Source organism: Protopterus annectens, chromosome 1.part0 (assembly GCF_019279795.1).
Source record: "Protopterus annectens isolate FY-2018-M chromosome 1.part0, PAN1.0, whole genome shotgun sequence".
NCBI classification, from domain to species: Eukaryota; Metazoa; Chordata; order Ceratodontiformes; family Protopteridae; genus Protopterus; species Protopterus annectens.
In genome coordinates this window covers 42,125,658-42,143,697 of record NC_056725.1, presented here as the reverse complement: position 1 = coordinate 42,143,697, position 18,040 = coordinate 42,125,658, and the positions used below count along the sequence as shown (strand labels likewise).

The following is an 18,040-nucleotide window of genomic DNA, read 5'->3' as shown; positions in this document are numbered from 1 at the left end:
ATTGGCAAAACCTGGTACTTCTAATGTTCTATCTAATGTTTCAACAGTTATGTACGGACCTTCCGAAATGTACCTACACATATTGCACTTGTAACAACGATGCATACCCTTTTTGTTAGTTTCAATAATATTCTCATCATTGTTGTTATATTCCAAAGCCCTTTTTAGATTTGAATTATTTCTTAAAACAAAATGTGGTTTGTTCCCCAACACGTCAAAGATATCAGAATTGCCTTTAATAACTCTCCAATTTTTCTCCAGCAAATGCTGGATATGATAACTATCTACACTCATTTCTAAAGAACATATTAAAGTAGCATTGATTCCTTCAACTTGTTGCCCCACGTTACTATTCAAATTCAGTTGAGATGTCACATCCAATAACGCTGGGTAATGTGTTGGACGTTTGTTATAAATATCAGTGCCTGTCTGCACTAATAATTGCTCTCCATACCCCCTCTCCAAAAACATGGAGGTAATAAATTCAAATTCCCGAACTAAATCAGAGTCCCTAGATGTCATACGACAAGCTCTGATAAATTGCTCTCTAGGAATGTTTCTAATAATGTGTCTCGGATGACTGCTGTGAAAATGTAAGTATCCGTTAGTAAATGTCTTCTTTCGGTGAATACAACTCTGAAACCTACCATCACTAATGTCCCACCATAATAAAATATCCAAAAAATTTACATTTAACCCAACATTACCTTTCACAAACTTCAAGTAACTAGATAGTGAATTAACCTCTGTAATGAAGGCTTCCACAGTGTCCAAATTGCCTTCAATGATAAAAATCAAATCGTCAACAAACCGACAGTAAAAAGAAACATGATATTTATTTGTCAAAAGTGGAATAAATTCAAACTCCCGCCAAGCCATAACTAGGTTGGCGTAAGCAGGTGCAGCTGGAGACCCCATCACCACCCCTCTTTTTTGCCTGTAATATGTTTTTTCAAACAAAAAGAAATTATTATATAAAATGATTTCTAGAAACCTACAAATAGTAGAAATAGCATTGCTGCTTAGCTATGTTTTCTTCCTTGATAAAAAACTTCGCACTGCTTCAACTCCTTCTTCATGTGGTATACATGTATATAGGGAAATTACATCCATGGTGAACATTATATGTTTCTGGGGATCAAAAATTCCCGTCTGAGCATATATGTTAAGTTTGTTTAAAAAATGCCATGAATCCCTTACATACGAAGCTTCATTTACTAACGTAGGTCCCAAAACATCATCAATGACCAAGGAAACCCCTTCAGTGATGGAATGTGGGGAGGAAACAATGGGTCTAAAGGGGGGGGTTTCTAAACATTTGTGAGTTTTCGGTATACCGAAAATAACCCCAATTCTTGGTTCTTGCACAACACAAAAGTCGTACACCTCAAAACTAATGTCTCCTGACATAAGAGCTTCATATAGGTGGGAGTGAATCAAACATTGACTGCGATGGATATCATAAAGTGTAATCTCTTCGTATTCTTCAGAATTACTCAAAATATCCAACATTCTTATTTTATATGTTTCCTGCTCCATAATGACTATATTTCCCCCTTTATCACTTTTCATAAACCTTATTTTTTTATTCATGGCTCGTAAATTATCAAATGCTTTCCTTTCTTTAATAGTTAGGTTATTGAAAGTTTTAAACCTGGTCTGCAACATGTGATTTACATCTTGAATGCACAATTCTTCAAACACCTTAATAGTGTGTTGTAATTTGGGTGTATAACAAGAAGGCTTAACTAAAACCTTTTTGATCTCAGGCACATTATGCATTAAGTAAAACAAATTCAGCTTTCTCGTATACTTCTTAATATCGATAACAGTTTTACTAAAATTTGCCCTGGAACTAGGTACAAAATTTAGTCCATATTTCAAGATTTTTAACTCATCTTCAGAGAAAAAATTATTGGTCAAATTGATAATACTAAAATTGTCCAAATGTCTGTTTATGTCTTGTCCCCGATGAGTTGGATCCCAGAAAGGTCCGACTTCTCGTAAGCACAGTCTTTTTGTTGGAATAATTATTTTTGTTGAAAAAAGAAGAAGTGGTGGAAACAGAACCTACTTTCGTTTTGACAATATTGTCATTATCAGCTTTAGGAGATATACCGCTGTCGGTTGCTTCCAGGTGGTTACCTCCCAAACCGGTATCAGTTTTGTCACTAACGGAAGATGGGATATCACAGTGCGTAGCAATCACGGTAACCGGTAAATGCACTTGGTTACCTTGATCAGTACCTTTTGTGTTAAAAACACGACTGCCACCAGACTGAACTGTGGAAGCAACAGTGCTGTAAGCCCGTTTACGGCTATTGTTGACATTTTGCCCTCTAAGGTTGTTAACTCTATTGTTTGCAGCAAAATTATCATATGCAGTTCTATTTTGATATGAAGAAATGTCCTGCACTAGTTTAAGCTGCTTCCTGTTGATCACATCAACAGAATGTTGTTCAACTTCATCGGACAAATGTTGAAAAAAGTCCACTAAACTCTCACCGGCAAACTTTCCTTTTAAATAGGACTCAATGGTGATAATCTCATCTTTAAGGAGATTCATCTTAGTAAAATTATTATCAATTAGTAACTTTAAAAAACGCAATCCCGCTTCATTAAAAAAAGTTACTAAAGTATCAAACATTGGCTGACCCACACTGACACCATTGGGGCATTTAAAAAATCTAAGCCCCTTAGGTACAATGTTTAGTTCAATGCAGCGTGAAAAATAACAGTTTTCAAGGTCAAGTGACCGGTACCTTTTCAGTAATCTCAACAACTGTTCATGCTTATCATTGAGCTCATCATTGTTCGGCCCCTTGTGATGTCTGCCAGAATTACCAAACGGATTTTCCACTCGATCCAAAAAATGTTCAACGGTCCTATGACCGGCAACATTGGTGCAAGTTTGCAAACGATGTTTATTTGCACCATACTCCTTCTCAGATCCTGGAATGTTTGCCAAGTCAATGACAGTATCCATTTCGTGGAATGATCCAACTGGACTGGAGGCATTCGCCACAGTTTCACACTCATTAGCTTTAGCTACCAAAAACTTTAAAGAACTCTGGATATCAACAAGGGTAGCCACCAATAAGCTGTTCACATTTACTGCTTCAGAAGTAGGCGTCGGGTGAACAGTTAAATTAAGCAAAGAATCCTCCGCTGCCTCCGCCATGGTGTCGGCACTAAAGAACAACGAAAACAACCAGGTGCCAAGAACAAAACAAAACAAAAAAATACCACTGTGAAGGCAGCAAAAAAAGTACCAAGTACCAAAATAATAGCGTACTAAAATTTATTGTCCGCTTTCGTCAGAAGACTTCCTCAGAATAATAACACATCCAAACTAGAACATTAAATACCATGATTAACAAGCAATTAATTAACTCAATTAACCAATCTTCATTTAAAACATCTCCTCACTAATTTAAATAAAAAAGGAAGTTGTATCACAGTCTTTGTTAATATGAAGCTTACGATATTTTAAAAAACATTTGACATTTATAGCTTCATTTAAACCGGGAGATGTGTCAGATTTCAACTTAATCTGCCAAACAGTCTCCCTTTGCTGTAAATAAATTTTAAAATCACCTTCCCTCATGTCTGTCTTACAAATTTCCAACACTGAAAAAAGAAACTTTTTAAAAAAAGAACAAACGACAGAGTGTTTGTACAAAGCATTGGTATCATCTCTATATTTTAAGCTTTTTTGTTAGTTTCAATAATATTCTCATCATTATTAGAAACATTCCTAGAGGGCAATTTATCAGTGCTTGTCATATGACATCTAGGGACTCTGATTTAGTTCGGGAATTTGAATTTATTACCTCCATGTTTTTGGAGAGGGGGTATGGAGAGCAATTATTAGTGCAGACAGGCACTGATATTTATAACAAACGTCCAACACATTACCCAGCGTTATTGGATGTGACATCTCAACTGAATTTGAATAGTAACATGGGGCAACAAGTTGAAGGAATCAATGCTACTTTAATATGTTCTTTAGAAATGAGTGTAGATAGTTATCATATCCAGCACTTGCTGGAGAAAAATTGGAGAGTTATTAAAGGCAATTCTGATATCTTTGACGTGTTGGGGAACAAACCACATTTTGTTTTAAGAAATAATTCTAATCTAAAAAGGGCTTTGGAATATAACAACAATGATGAGAATATTATTGAAACTAACAAAAAGGGTATGCATCGTTGTTACCAGTGCAATATGTGTAGGTACATTTCGGAAGATCCATACATAACTGTTGAAACATTAGATAGAACATTAGAAGTACCAGGTTTTGCCAATTGTTGTACCCAAGGGGTAATTTATATTGGTATGTGCACTGCTTGTCCAGCATTCTATGTGGGGATGACCACTAGATGTTTAAAAACTCGCATTAGGGAACATCTTTATAGTATCAAAAATAGAGATGATACCAATGCTTTGTATAAACACTCTGTCGTTTGTTCTTTTTTTAAAAAGTTTTTTTTTTCAGTGTTGGAAATTTGTAAGACAGACATGAGGGAAGGTGATTTTAAAAATTATTTACAGCAAAGGGAGACTGTTTGGCAGATTAAGTTGAAATCTGACACATCTCCCGGTTTAAATGAAGCTATAAATGTCAAATGTTTTTTAAAATATCGTAAGCTTCATATTAACAAAGACTGTGATACAACTTCCTTTTTTATTTAAATTAGTGAGGAGGTGTTTTAAATGAAGATTGGTTAATTGAGTTAATTAATTGCTTGTTAATCATGGTATTTAATGTTCTAGTTTGGATATGTTATTATTCTGAGGAAGTCTTCTGACGAAAGCGGACAATAAATTTTAGTACGCTATTATTTTGGTACTTGGTACTTTTTTTGCTGCCTTCACAGTGGTATTTTTTTGTTTTGTTTTGTTCTTGGCACCTGGTTGGTTTCACTGATTCAAAGAAGTCAATCAGGTTCAGGAGACAAAATCAGCCCTTCACAAACCCAAACTGGGTGGGGTCCAGTGTTTGAAGGTTGCCAATGTCTTTGTTTATAAGTTCCATGATAATACGCTCCATGGTCTTGCAGATAAGGCTTGTCAGACTGATGGGATGGTAGTTTCCGGGATCCAAGGTGGATCTCCCCTTGTGGATTGGGATAACTGTAGCTCTGCGCCACTCAGTGAGCACGAAACCTGAGGTGAGGCTTCGATTAAACATGACACTTAGGTGAGGTGCCAATTCATATTGTAGTTCATGTAGTACACAGCCCGGGATGTCATCTGGTCCCATGGATGCTGTATTCTTGGCTTTAGAGAGTGCGTTTTGTACCTGTGTGGCCGTTATTACTGGAATTTGGCAATCTTCCGGTATTGAGATGGGCCATTTAGGGGGTGAGAGGGGGGTGAAGTTGGCACTGAATCGATCTGCCAGGATATTGGCAATATCCTTCAGATCAGTATATTTAATGCCATTCTGTTTTAGCTCAGAGCAGGTCTGAGCATTGCCATTTAGATTCTTGACATAGTTATAGAATGCTTTGTGGTTGTCTTTGGAATCTTTGGCAATTTTATTTTCGTAACTAGCTTTGGAGGATTTTATGAGGCATCTCAGTTTCTTACTGAGGCTAGTAAGGGAGTTTTTTGCATCCTGGGATTTTCCTCTTTTCTGCAAAAGTTTCTTCCTTTTGTTGTAAAGTTTGTTTATGGCAGGGGACCACCAGATTGGCTGCCTTTTTTTGGATGAGAGCATTTTGGTTCTATTTGGGATGGCACGATTCATGCATGAGTGAATAGTACATTGCCTTAGTGTAGGATTCAGCAGTTGAACTTTCAGTTCCCGTCTGCATGGGTGTCATGAAGTTTGTCACTTCTGACTTGAGTAGCATGAAGTTGGCTTTGGAGAAGTTTTTTATGGTGGTTTCTTTACTGGGGGGTGGGGGTGGGATGTGGATTTTAAGGGTGATTAGCTTATGGTCAGACCTGACTAATGAGGGGGTGACCATAGGTATGGAGCATTGATTTCCCATGTTGGTAATGACCAGGTCTAGGATATTGGAGCCCCTGGTGGGACTATGGATTAGTTGATCCAGGGTGTTGGAATTTATGAATTCCAAGAACCGTTGTGCAAAGGTGTTGGGACATGAGTAGTTTTCCCAGTTAATGGCAGGGTAGTTCAAATCACCCAGTATGAGGGTGTTTGGTTCTATCTTAATATTTTCCAGTATATTTAGAAAGGTGTAGTGAGAATCTTGGGGTATGGTGGGGGATCTGTAGCAAGCTACAATTTGGATTGCAGTCTTACCTAGTGTTAGTTGCACTTGGAGAATTTCAAACACATTGTGTTGGCCAACTAGCCTGGTGGTGTGAATATCCTCGGTGAATATTGACACTCCTCCATATACATATTCATTAGAAACTAGGCTTGCTTCAAATTTCAATTACTCCTTGATTTTGCTATGCAAATAGTTGAATAACATTATTTTGTTTGTCACATTTAGAATGAACCTTGATCAGTGTGCTTTTCCTGGTTACCAAAATTTTAATTGAGAAATTTTATTAGTGAGGTTTTGCAGTAGTTGAAAAATGGCATCATGTAGGTTGCAAAATACCTATAGCTTATAGGAATCGTAGGTAAAATTTATCATAAAATTAAATTCTTAACTGTCCCCCATAAAAATAAACATTTTGTTTGTAGGATAATTTGGTCATTGCAAAAAAATTATCAATCATTCTAACCATGGTCAGATTGAACTGCTATAACCTTCTGACTTTTGTACTTTTCAGGCATCCTGCTATCTCAAACAGGGAAAGTATCAACAGGCAGAGGCATTATATAAAGAAATATTAACCAGAGCCCATGAAAGGGAATTCTGCTCCGTGGATGGTAAGTTGCCCTCTGTATACAATCCTTTATTGGTGGCCACCAGATATCACCAAACTGGTCACTGTAACTACTTTTGTTTTTTTATTTATTAATCTTTATACATACATACATACATACACACACACACACACACACACACACACACATATATATATATATATATATATACATATATATATATAGCAAAACTTTGAACCCCGTAATGAATCCTATGATAGTTACTAATTTAATTAATTATTAGTTTCATTAATTAAACTAATTGTATAAAAAGTTGCTTATTGACCAAGTCACATGTACAATCTGATGAAGTCTCGGTGAAGACGAAAACGCATGGTTTCAATAGCGTTTATTTTACTTGTGTTTTAAGTGAATAAAGTGTGCAGTATTCGAATTCTCCTGGGACTTTCTTTTTCTTTCGTTTTGGTGCATTTGGAAGTTCCTGCCGTTTGTGGTAATTTAATTAATTGACATTTTAAGTTGTTAAGTGCGATTTTACTCATCAACAACTTCTACTGTTTTTACGGAGTGGTCCAGACTAGAACATGCAAACTCTGAACATCCATTGGCAAACATAACAAAGACCACTTCAAGAATGAAGGACAAAACTACAGAAACAAATTACACCATATACAACTAACATAATTACTTATTTATTTTTTGTTGAATGGGATAGTGAAGTGATACATGATTAATCCATTTATGAGCCACAGGAAGAAAATGTTTTGAATGTTGCCTTATCTCTCTCATGGAAATGTAGCTTGCACTCCTTAGGGTGTCTTGATAAAGCTATCAATTATCAGGAGGAATTATAATGGATCCAAATATGTCATAAAATTATCTATTGTAAAAGAGTTAGCAAACCATTCTACAGCAGTTTGACCAAAACTGAATGAAAAGTGTACAAGAACGATTTTCATATCTGAAGGCCTTGACCCCAATCTACAAATACAGAGACTTTTACAAAGCCCTGGTCTAGGGCAGTCAGGATCAAATTAGTGAGTGTCAAAATGGCTGTCATGGTTCATTTTCCTTTAATTAATCTGTGCAGTCAGTTAGAGAAAACATTTTTTTCAGAAGGAGAAGCCCCTGTACACTTTTTCTTTATTTTATCTTGAATTTGAGTCAGTAACCATGTGTAAAGCATAAAAAGAAGAGAAAGAAGGAAAAGCTTACCATACAAAAAGAAACATATGTAAAGTAATTCTAATGAACATTTGTTAGTAAGCTAATAACAGAATAGAAAGAATAAAACAAAATGTTATACATACAATGTAAATACTATACTTTTATTGATCAGTATAACTTTGTTCCAGCATTTAGTCTAATTCTTAAATTCTAGACTGTGTACAAACAGCCTGCTTCCCAAACACTATTACCACTGAACTTTATTTTCATGCTAAAGATACAAGATGTCGCATGCGGAATAGTGTGAACCTGGTTAGTATTTCTTCTTCTTATACATGCTATATCTTGCTTACTTGTTCTATTTAGCTACCACATACTTGAAACTGTTTCTTAGGGCAGTAAGGGTTATGCTTTTTCTCTCAGTCACTGTGTTATATATGGCATGAAACACTGTTCAATCATTTTTTGCTATAGTTCTGTTTCTGGTGATGCGCTAACACTAAAAATCTATCATTAGGTATTCTCTTCTCCTGGCTCCCACCCTGAAAGGCTCACACAGTTAGAAGGACTGCATCCAGCTGGGTATTTAAAAAAAAATGGATAGCCACACTGGTCTACCCTCAATAACAAACTTAACTAAGGTTACTATTTTTCCTAAAGTTTTCCTGCTTAAACTGTTTAATTCAGCTGTACCGGGTCAACAGCACCAAACTTCTCAGCTCTTACATAAGGCTCCTAATGCTAAAAAGTTCCACCAAATTGTACTGTTAAAGGCGCTGTCTGTGTTTAAACACAGAACATAGATTAGAACTTAAAGCAAGTAAAAAAGCAAGGAAAAAGCTTCTTACTTTAATCACAGGCTCTGAGGATTCCTCTGGTGTGGTTTAGCCTTGCTCCCCTCATCCTCTGGGCTCGCTTTACACCCTTCCCTGCCCCCTATTCTCAACCGCCCCCAGTAGCTCTGAATTTATAACCCCTCAGCCACATACCCTCCCCCTCCTTCACCAACCATTAACAGGAATTCATTTATAACCCACCCCTTCCACTATCTCCCCACCTACTAGTACACCTATGTTACCTACCTACCAGGACTATACTCCCCCCATTATGTCTCTAATACTTACTAAGTCTTTTAAAATACTACCTCTACCCTACACCCTACCTTTACTAATCACTCTTTATTCTCTAACCATCTATGAAAACCAATCCCACATAGGATTCAACCACCCCAAACACCTTACTACTTCCCCAATCCTCTCAAAACTTTCTGCCCACTCATTCATGTCCATTGATGCCAATTCCTTTACTCCTGCTAACACCCACCCTGTTATATCCAGATATGTTATCACCAAAACTAAATAGTACCAAAAACTGATAAATAAATTTCTAAAGCTCATAGCTAGTTTGCCCCACATCCTTACTATTGATAGGGATATCCACCCCAACCCTGGGCCACCATCCCCAGACAACACTAACTCTAATTGTAACAGCCCAAACATAAGACAAAGCCTAAATAGACCCCCCAACTCACTACTGACCTGCCACTTAAACATTCGAAGCATCAACAATAACATCCACAAGCTCCATCCCCTCCTGACAACCTACTCCCCCGACATACTTTGACCGAAACATGGTTAAAACCAACTACGCCAGATAATGAAATTCTACTTCCAGGGTATAATATACTCAGGGTAGATCGTACTACCAGGAAAGGGGGAGGGGTTGCTGTTCTCTATAAAACCACACTAAATGTTACTCTAGACAACCTTCAACCACCTATATTTAACAAAGTAGAAATTATGATTTCCAAAATACAAATAAATAAAAACAAATGTATAAACATAGTATGTGTCTATATTCCCCCAGGTAATAACTCAGGGACTCTAAAGGACATCCTCTACTGGCTATCCAGTGCCTGCCCCCAAGAGACCATTGTTCTAGGGGACCTCAATATAGATTGGAATACCTGCACTGCAGAGATCCCAACCACCCACTTAAACCTACATGGTTTTACACAAACTATAACCTCCATTACTAGGATCAGCAAGCCCAACAATAAAGAAAGTATCCTAGACTGGATAGTGATTAATAGCCCCCACCACATGTACAAATCAGGTACCCTCCCTGAAGATCTAAGTGATAATTTCTTAACATATAATATTAGGCATAAAGTTGAATGTCCACATCTACCCACCTATAAAACAATAAGAAAAAAACAAAAACTTCAACCTTAAATTCTTAGAAGAACTTAAATTATGCAATTGGTCAGTTCTAAAACAACTACCACTAGATGAGGCAGTACCACACTTTAATACATTCCTGGCCATCCTTGACAACCATGTACCTGCACACTCTATTAGAATTAGAATTAAAACAAAAATTGCCCCTGGTTCACTAAAGAAACCAAACTAAAGATCATCCAAAGAAATAATGCCTGGAACACCTGGCGCTCCTGTAAAGCCCCACAAGATCAACTCAAATTTCGCCAATATAGGAATGATGTAAAAAAATCCATATTACTAGACAAAAAAAAATTCTGTCATCTACAGCAGAAACACCACAACAAGCCACAGAAGTTCTGGGCAGGTATTAAACTCCTCCACCTAGGGCAATCCACAACTCCAACCCCCTCAGCCCCAACCCAAATAGCGCCAGAGTCCATTACCAACACCTTCAACAGTTTCTTTACAGAAACCATCCAGGCCCTTGCTAGCAAACTTAAACCCACTTATCCTAACGCTGAAACCCCTAAACCCAGTGACACTCTCTCCTTCAGCTTCCAAAAAGTTCTAACTTCAATCATTAGAGCCCTAATTAAAAAACTCAAACCAACCACCCTTTCAGCTGACCTCCCTGCAGACTACCTGCAAAAAGCTGCTGATGTTATAGCATTCCCTGTCTCTATTTTGATAAACAGAACCATAATTGAAGCCTCTATCTACTCTATCTGGAAAATATCACGTCAAACCACTCCACAAAGGAGGCAGCTCTACTGAGCTGTCAGACTATAGACCAATAGCTATCCTTTCCCCTCTGGCTAAAATTATGGAAAAGTGTATCCATAAACAACTCTTATTCAACATAATCTTCTGGCCAGCTCCCAGCATGGATTTAGACCACAGCACAGTACCACCACAGCCCTCCTCTCCTTTTCTACTATTCCAACCATAACAACAACAAACTATCTTCTGCCCTGTTTCTCAGTCTTTCCAAGGCCTTTGACATGGTTAACCACCAGCTACTCTTACTTACCCTAAAGAAAATATCCCTAAACAACCATGCCATACAATGGTTTCATCTTATCTTAATGGAAGACAGCAGGCTGTCCTTTGGCAGGACAAACTCTCCACCCTTCTCCCCATTACCCTTGGTGTCCCTCAAGGCTCCATATTAGGTCCCCTTCTTTTCTCCCTCTTTATTAATGACCTCCACACTGTAATCCCAGATTCAACCTGTATACAATATGCTGATGACTCCACCCTGATTTACTCAGCTTCTACCCCTACAGATATCCTTAGTTTAACTAAGAAAACCTTTAATACAGTAGAAAACTGGATCTCTAATCAACAGCTGATATTAAACCCTAATAGAACAAAGCTATTGCTCTTCTCCCCTACTCGCAAACCTCTCAACCTTCGTTTACTATAATATCTAACAATGGGACCATAATCTCACCAGATATGTATACCAAACCCCTGGGTGTTATAATAGATAGCAACCTTAAATATGATATGCACGTAAACCAAACTATTAAAACAGTTAATAAAAAACTTGGCTCCCTATAAAAAAAACAAACCTTTTCTCACCCCCCTAGCTAGGACTGCCATTGCCCTTACCCATCTGCTTTCAACTCTACTCTATGTCTCGCCAATACTCATGAACTTGAACAAAACTTATCTCAGCAAACTCTCTAGCTGCTACAATCAAATTGCCAGGTTTGCCACAGGAACTCCCTAGAGGACACACCATTGTCAAAACCTAAACCTCTTAGGATGGCTAGAACTCTCCAGGGTAATTCACTATAATCAACTTAATGTAGCATTCAGGGTTATTAACCATCCAGAAAAAATGCCCTCCCTTAAAAACATTATCCATCCCTACAAAAACGCTAGGCCGCTTTGTTTCACTACAAAACTTTTGGTTCAGTTTGTTAAAGCTAACAACCTATATGGTGAATCTTTGTTTGCAAATTCAGTAGGCATAACCTGGAATTCGCTCCCATCTAACCTTATTCTGAACCCCTCCCTTAATCAGTTAAAAAAAAAAATCTAAACATTATTTTAAAACTCACTGGTTATGCCCTTGCTCTTACCTTGACTAAAGCCTCATCTAGTTCCATATCCCTGCAATTTTTATTCACAGCGATTTACCTCTTACACTAAAAAGTTTGAAAAGAGAAACTGTAACATATATGGATATATTTCTGAATATAAACTGTATTCTTCATAGGCTTGAAATGTGAGACTGTAACTTGTATGTTAATACACTATGTTTCTGCATATACTGTAACTTGCTTGTTTTTATCTGTTTGTAAGTTTGGAGTTTTTATCCATGGGCCTCCACTGAAATTGGACATGTATCCAGTCGGACTATCCCAGTCAACAAATGTAAAATAAAATAAAAAAATAAATAAATACAGATAATGCATGCAGTAATATAAATATGATAAATGCAGAAATGTAAGCACACTGTTATATAAAGAAGCCTAAAGCAGAGTTGTGCCTTCATACAGACTTATACCACCAAAATGAGTATTACAGATGCAAATATAAAAAAATTCTGATGAAATCAAAGGGTCAAGTATATAGGGCTTAAAGATTCTGAGTAGTTTTACATATGCTGGGAGCAGTGAGAGACTGTGAAAATCAGATGTAGACTTGGGAGAGGATATTTTAGGAATAAGTAAAATTAAGGCAGTTAATAGACTCTGAGCTTCAGCAAACTGAGAAGTTTAAGATATGTTTTAGTGGTCCACATCTAATTCTATACACTGATTAATGAGTACACACCATCTGTTCCTGGAACACCATGCATGATCAATAAGTGTAAAAAGAGTACCATAAGAATTTGCAGAATGGTGTATCCATATTGTGGTACCTAGTGCTTACTTAGGAAGGTACATTTACATAAGGAGCAAATTCGCTCTTTGGCAGTTCTGCATCACAGACTCATGTAGGGATTGTAAAATTCAAGTGAGGTTTTCATATAGTAGCATTGACTTTTGTCTCCTCCTGAGCTTTCCTGCATGGTACTCTCATCCTAATCTGAAATAACTAACCTTGTTGCCATATGACTCTCTGTGTTGGCTCCTGAGATCTTTCTGAGTTGTAATAGTCTTTTAAGGGTCTATGGTTCATGATGATTACTGGAGAAGCAATTCAGAGTTTTGTTTCCAGTAACTGTTAAATCCAGAAAACATATATGCATCCTTGCCAAATCAAAGCTGGTTCATCCTCCTTGAGTGCAGGTCCATTCAAATACTGAGCAGAACTTGGCTGAACACCAAACTGCTCATTTCCACTGAAAACAGACCTCCTTTCCTCTGTGGAGGACCAGTGCCCTGAAATCAGCCAGATGAAAGATCCTTGTTTCAGCTACATTATCAAAGTGTAGGCTGTAGGACAGTCCACTGTCATGTTACCAAGACAGAGTCTTTCTCAGAGGTCATCTGCACCTGTGCATTTCTAAGCTCTGTGTTGTTAGCTCAGCAGCTCAGAATAGACTGAATTACTGAAGACATACTGAAGAATGAAATGTTGAGGAATGAATGAATGAATGATTCCACAAGTTTCTCTGCATATATGTCTCTTGCAAAGAGGGAGAAAAAACTCTGTACCTGACTGATTCCTGCTTCCTTTGTCAACCAGACCTCTCAACCATACTGAATTTCTCAGAATTTCATGGTTTTAAAGCTAAAATAATGGGGTGCAACAAATTCCTGAGTGGCCCCTTCAAATCACATTTTTTCTTTATTTACAATCTTTTTCATAATGTTGACATCATGCCACTGCACATAGCCAATGTGTCTAAGATGGGCTCAGCATTTCACAGTGTCAGCTCTTGGGGTGTTTACTCCATCAACTTCTAAACAAACACACAGAGAGTTACGGCCAAATTTCAAAACCACTAAAACCACCACCTTTTTTATTAAAAATGGATACGTTTTATTTCAGCATGGACTAAATTAAATCTCGTCTATAACTTATCTGTTACAACTAAAAGCATATGCAAGATGAATCATTTTATCCTGTATATATTTTTGGTATATTATATATTCTTTGTCTATTTGTATAGATTTTTTATGAAGTTTATGAAAATTTAAATGATTGTCATATGCGGATCTAGTTTTAAATAATGGAAGTTAGAAATCATCAATTCAGGATGTTGTTCCTTTAAATTTGTGGGTGGAGAATGGCTATGTTATTGAAATAAATTGTAAATTGTGGAATGTTGCTATACTGTATTAATCTAATGAAGTCTAGGTAACTGGGTAGACCAAAGCACTTATTTGTATTTGCTTTTAATGTTGAAATAAAACATATCCGTTTTTAATAGCGAAGAAAATGTCATGGATTTTAGCGGTTTAGGAATTTGGGCATATCTTTGTGTGTTTGTTTAGCAGTTTGTGACTATGTTAATTGTTTACTACATCAACTTATTTTTTTTTTGTCAGTCGATGTGTACCTACCTATGAATTAACTGTAGTGATGCAAAATTTCTTACGGATATGTATCACACTGCACAGGCATACCTGCAACTAACTGCCTATGATATTATAGAATGCCCCTGATTTTGCTCATATTGTTTTTTTTCCCCCGTTCTTCCTAATTCTATTTTTTATTTACAGATCCTAATCCCAGACATAAGAGTTTCATAGGTATTAGTGCTCAGAAAATGCATGCTGATTCAGTCAGTGTATTAACACAACAACACTCTGAATCTCCGAGTAATCAGAAGAGTATATTTTGCCAACCAATTTCTAGCAAACTGTTACAGGTCTTGTTTATTGTGGATGGAGAACAAATGGTTGTAATTGCTTAGACAAAGTGAATTGATTGATGTACTGCAACACCTCACTGAGTCGGAAATCCCAGATGGAATCTATGGGGAAATGAAACTTAAAAGGTAGAATGGAAACTCAAAAATATTTATTATTTTTATTTAACATTTGTTAACCAGGAAAGTCCAACTTGGAATGAAGCCAGTTTTCAGTGGTGGCTCAGGGAGAAATGCTCGCTGGCTGCAGTGAACAAAAAGGTGCGATTCTGCTGGTGAGGATTCGATAAGAACCATTCCTAACAAGAAGAGCACCTTTATGAAATAGGAAAAACTGCATTGTATGAAGCTGGTCTGGAAGAGTCTATGTAAAATTTTCAACTGGGAAAGGGGTAAACCTGCTTGGTGTACTTGCATATGTGTGTTTGTGTGTGTGTGTGTGTGTGTGTGTGTGTGTGTGTGTGTGTGTGTGTGTGTTTACTGAAAAATGTCCAAAATTAGCTTTCATAGCCTTGTCCTTTACTGGCGAAAGCAACTAGGTCTTAATTTCAAATATATTTTTTTCATTGTGATTCTTAGGAAGTCAGGTTCTGAAACAGTCTGTGCTTAGCTATGAAATGACAGTCAAGAATTAGATTGGTATTTGTTACACCAAAACCTGTACCCCTATACATACATATCAACTGTACACATGTCTCTCAACCTGGTTGTGCCTTTCGGCTTTTCCCGGTTAGGAGTCGCCACAGCGGAACTCCGGTCCGCCAAAGATTGGCAGTAGATTTTTTACATGCTGAGTTGCCAGCCCTGATGCACAACCTTCAATGAAGGTACGCCCATTCATGCATATCTCCACACAGAAGACGCTTTAGCTGAGAATCGAACAGGACAACATCTTACAGTGAGGCGACAACGCTACCACAGCACCATCACTGCAGTTGAAACATCAAAAATCTGGACAAAAATCTTTATGCTGATTAACGTGAAATTTGCATACATAATTATGTAACCCCACCCACTCAAGTGGAGTTGTGGGATACCAACGTTCAAACACAAATTGAAGAGCAAAGAAATTAAACACAAAATATGACAGTGTTTACTTATATTAACATTTGAACTCATATCAAACTTTGAACTTGTGCAAACTAAAATACAATTTTCTTTTATAAAAGTAAATTAACCACTTCTACAATAATATTAAATAACACAGCATGATAGAACTATAATAATATTGTTTTGTTTACATTAACAATAACTTCTGAAGTTGTATAAAATTAAAATGCAGTTTTCTTTTATAAAAATAAAATTATCTGCTACACTGACTTGTCAGAGTGTAAGTTATTTTTATTTACCAAATAATCTTCTAAGAGAAGTCTGGGACTCATCTTTAAATTTCTCACTACATATGACATTTCTTTGTCATTCAGTAAGATAGCTGCTTAGTTAATAAATTCATATAATTGATTTTTCTGCAGTTTAAACTCTCTTTCTTTTGACACCAAAGTAGTCTGTATCCCTTTGGCTTCCTCAAAACTCTGAAAACTTCACTTCTTTATTTTGTTTACATAATCATATTTTTATCATATTCCGAACACTATATGCATATCTAGTGATAAGGGAATATTTAGCTTGCATTCATCTGAGACAAACCATCACCCATAAGAGAAATCAATGAAGTTCATTTTGCTCACATTAGCATGCAGCCTAAACTAGGCAAGAACTCAGTAATTCACCTACAATAAAAACACATGGGACTTTTATAGATAAATGTATAAGGCAGGAATGGTTTCACCATCCTATCGCTGCAGTTCCCCTGATACCACTAGCAATAGCCTACAAGAAGATCACTGCTCCGGCACTATTAAGGCTGCCCCTTGTAAAACCTCTTCAGTTCCTGCTTCACCTTATACGTATCTCACCAGCATATACCACCAACGAAGCGGAGAAATCTTTTAAAAAAGTTTAATGTTAAAACAAGAACATAAATCAAATTCAACAAATAGATTAAGCGCTTTCGTCTCCTTTACGGAGACTTCATCAGAATCTGTTCTACATTAATCAATTACATTTTTATATACCTTCCAATGATGTTTCTAATCAATTAATTAATTAATATAACCAGTTGAACCACATTTTTTAAAGAGACATTCACTTTCATAACACAGTGCTCTAAATATATCCAAACAACACATATTAAGAACCATCGTTAATGCTGCTAGATTAAAAAATACTTGTAAATGTTGTTGTACTCTTTTTCCTAAATTAATAGTTTGCATAGATGCCCTATCACATATAAATAAATGGAATATATAGTATATATGAAGTGTAAAATATAAGTAATATATATTGCAAGATAACCAGAGGCTCAAGAACAATAACTAAAAACTTAATGTACATATAAACATGATATAAAATGATTATGTATATAAAATATATATATAAGTATAAGAATATATATCTAAAATTTCCTACATATATAATAATATATGTTCTAAGTAAAAATATATAAATATAGATATAAATATAGATATATAAATATATAAATATACAAATTGATTACATGTAAGTGAATATATGTGTGTGTATGCTTTGTATAAAATGTACTATATAAATATATGTATAATAATATTGTAATAATATTATAAAGAACTGAGTATACAATTAACACAGTAAAAAATAACAATAATAATATGGTGTACTATAATATGTCATGCTATTGTAAAAATGAATATAAATACAAGTATAAAAATTTAAATTAATGTTGTATAATAATGTATGAGTATGCAAGTATATAATATGTGGAGAGGCGGCAAAATGTCATAAATCCAAGTACTACAATAGCTATAAAAAAGTTATAAAAAGCTACCATTTATAATTTTATAATTTTAAGGCTGTGGGGTAATAGTTGTCTGTAAACTTCCCAATATTAGGCATTTATTTAAATAAGCAGTCATTCATAACATTTTAATTTTTTCGGGTCCATTGCTAATATTTTCAATGCAGGGGTGATTGATATGTGCCTATACAAAGCATTGTTCTCATTATGTCTGTTTATATGGAGTA

At 36.1% G+C, this 18,040-nt stretch overlaps 1 protein-coding gene across 4 annotated transcripts in view; it reads left to right on the top strand.

Moving 5' to 3' along the window:
• LOC122810216 (kinesin light chain 1-like) overlaps nucleotides 1-18,040 on the top strand; it is a 2,247,025-nt gene that overhangs the window by 1,652,251 nt on the left and 576,734 nt on the right. For all 4 annotated transcript variants that reach the window (XM_044081914.1, XM_044081987.1, XM_044081756.1 and 1 more), the window contains one exon: nucleotides 6,760-6,859. In XM_044081914.1, coding sequence (XP_043937849.1) covers nucleotides 6,760-6,859 — 100 coding nt within the window. The remainder of the gene's footprint in view (nucleotides 1-6,759; nucleotides 6,860-18,040) is intronic.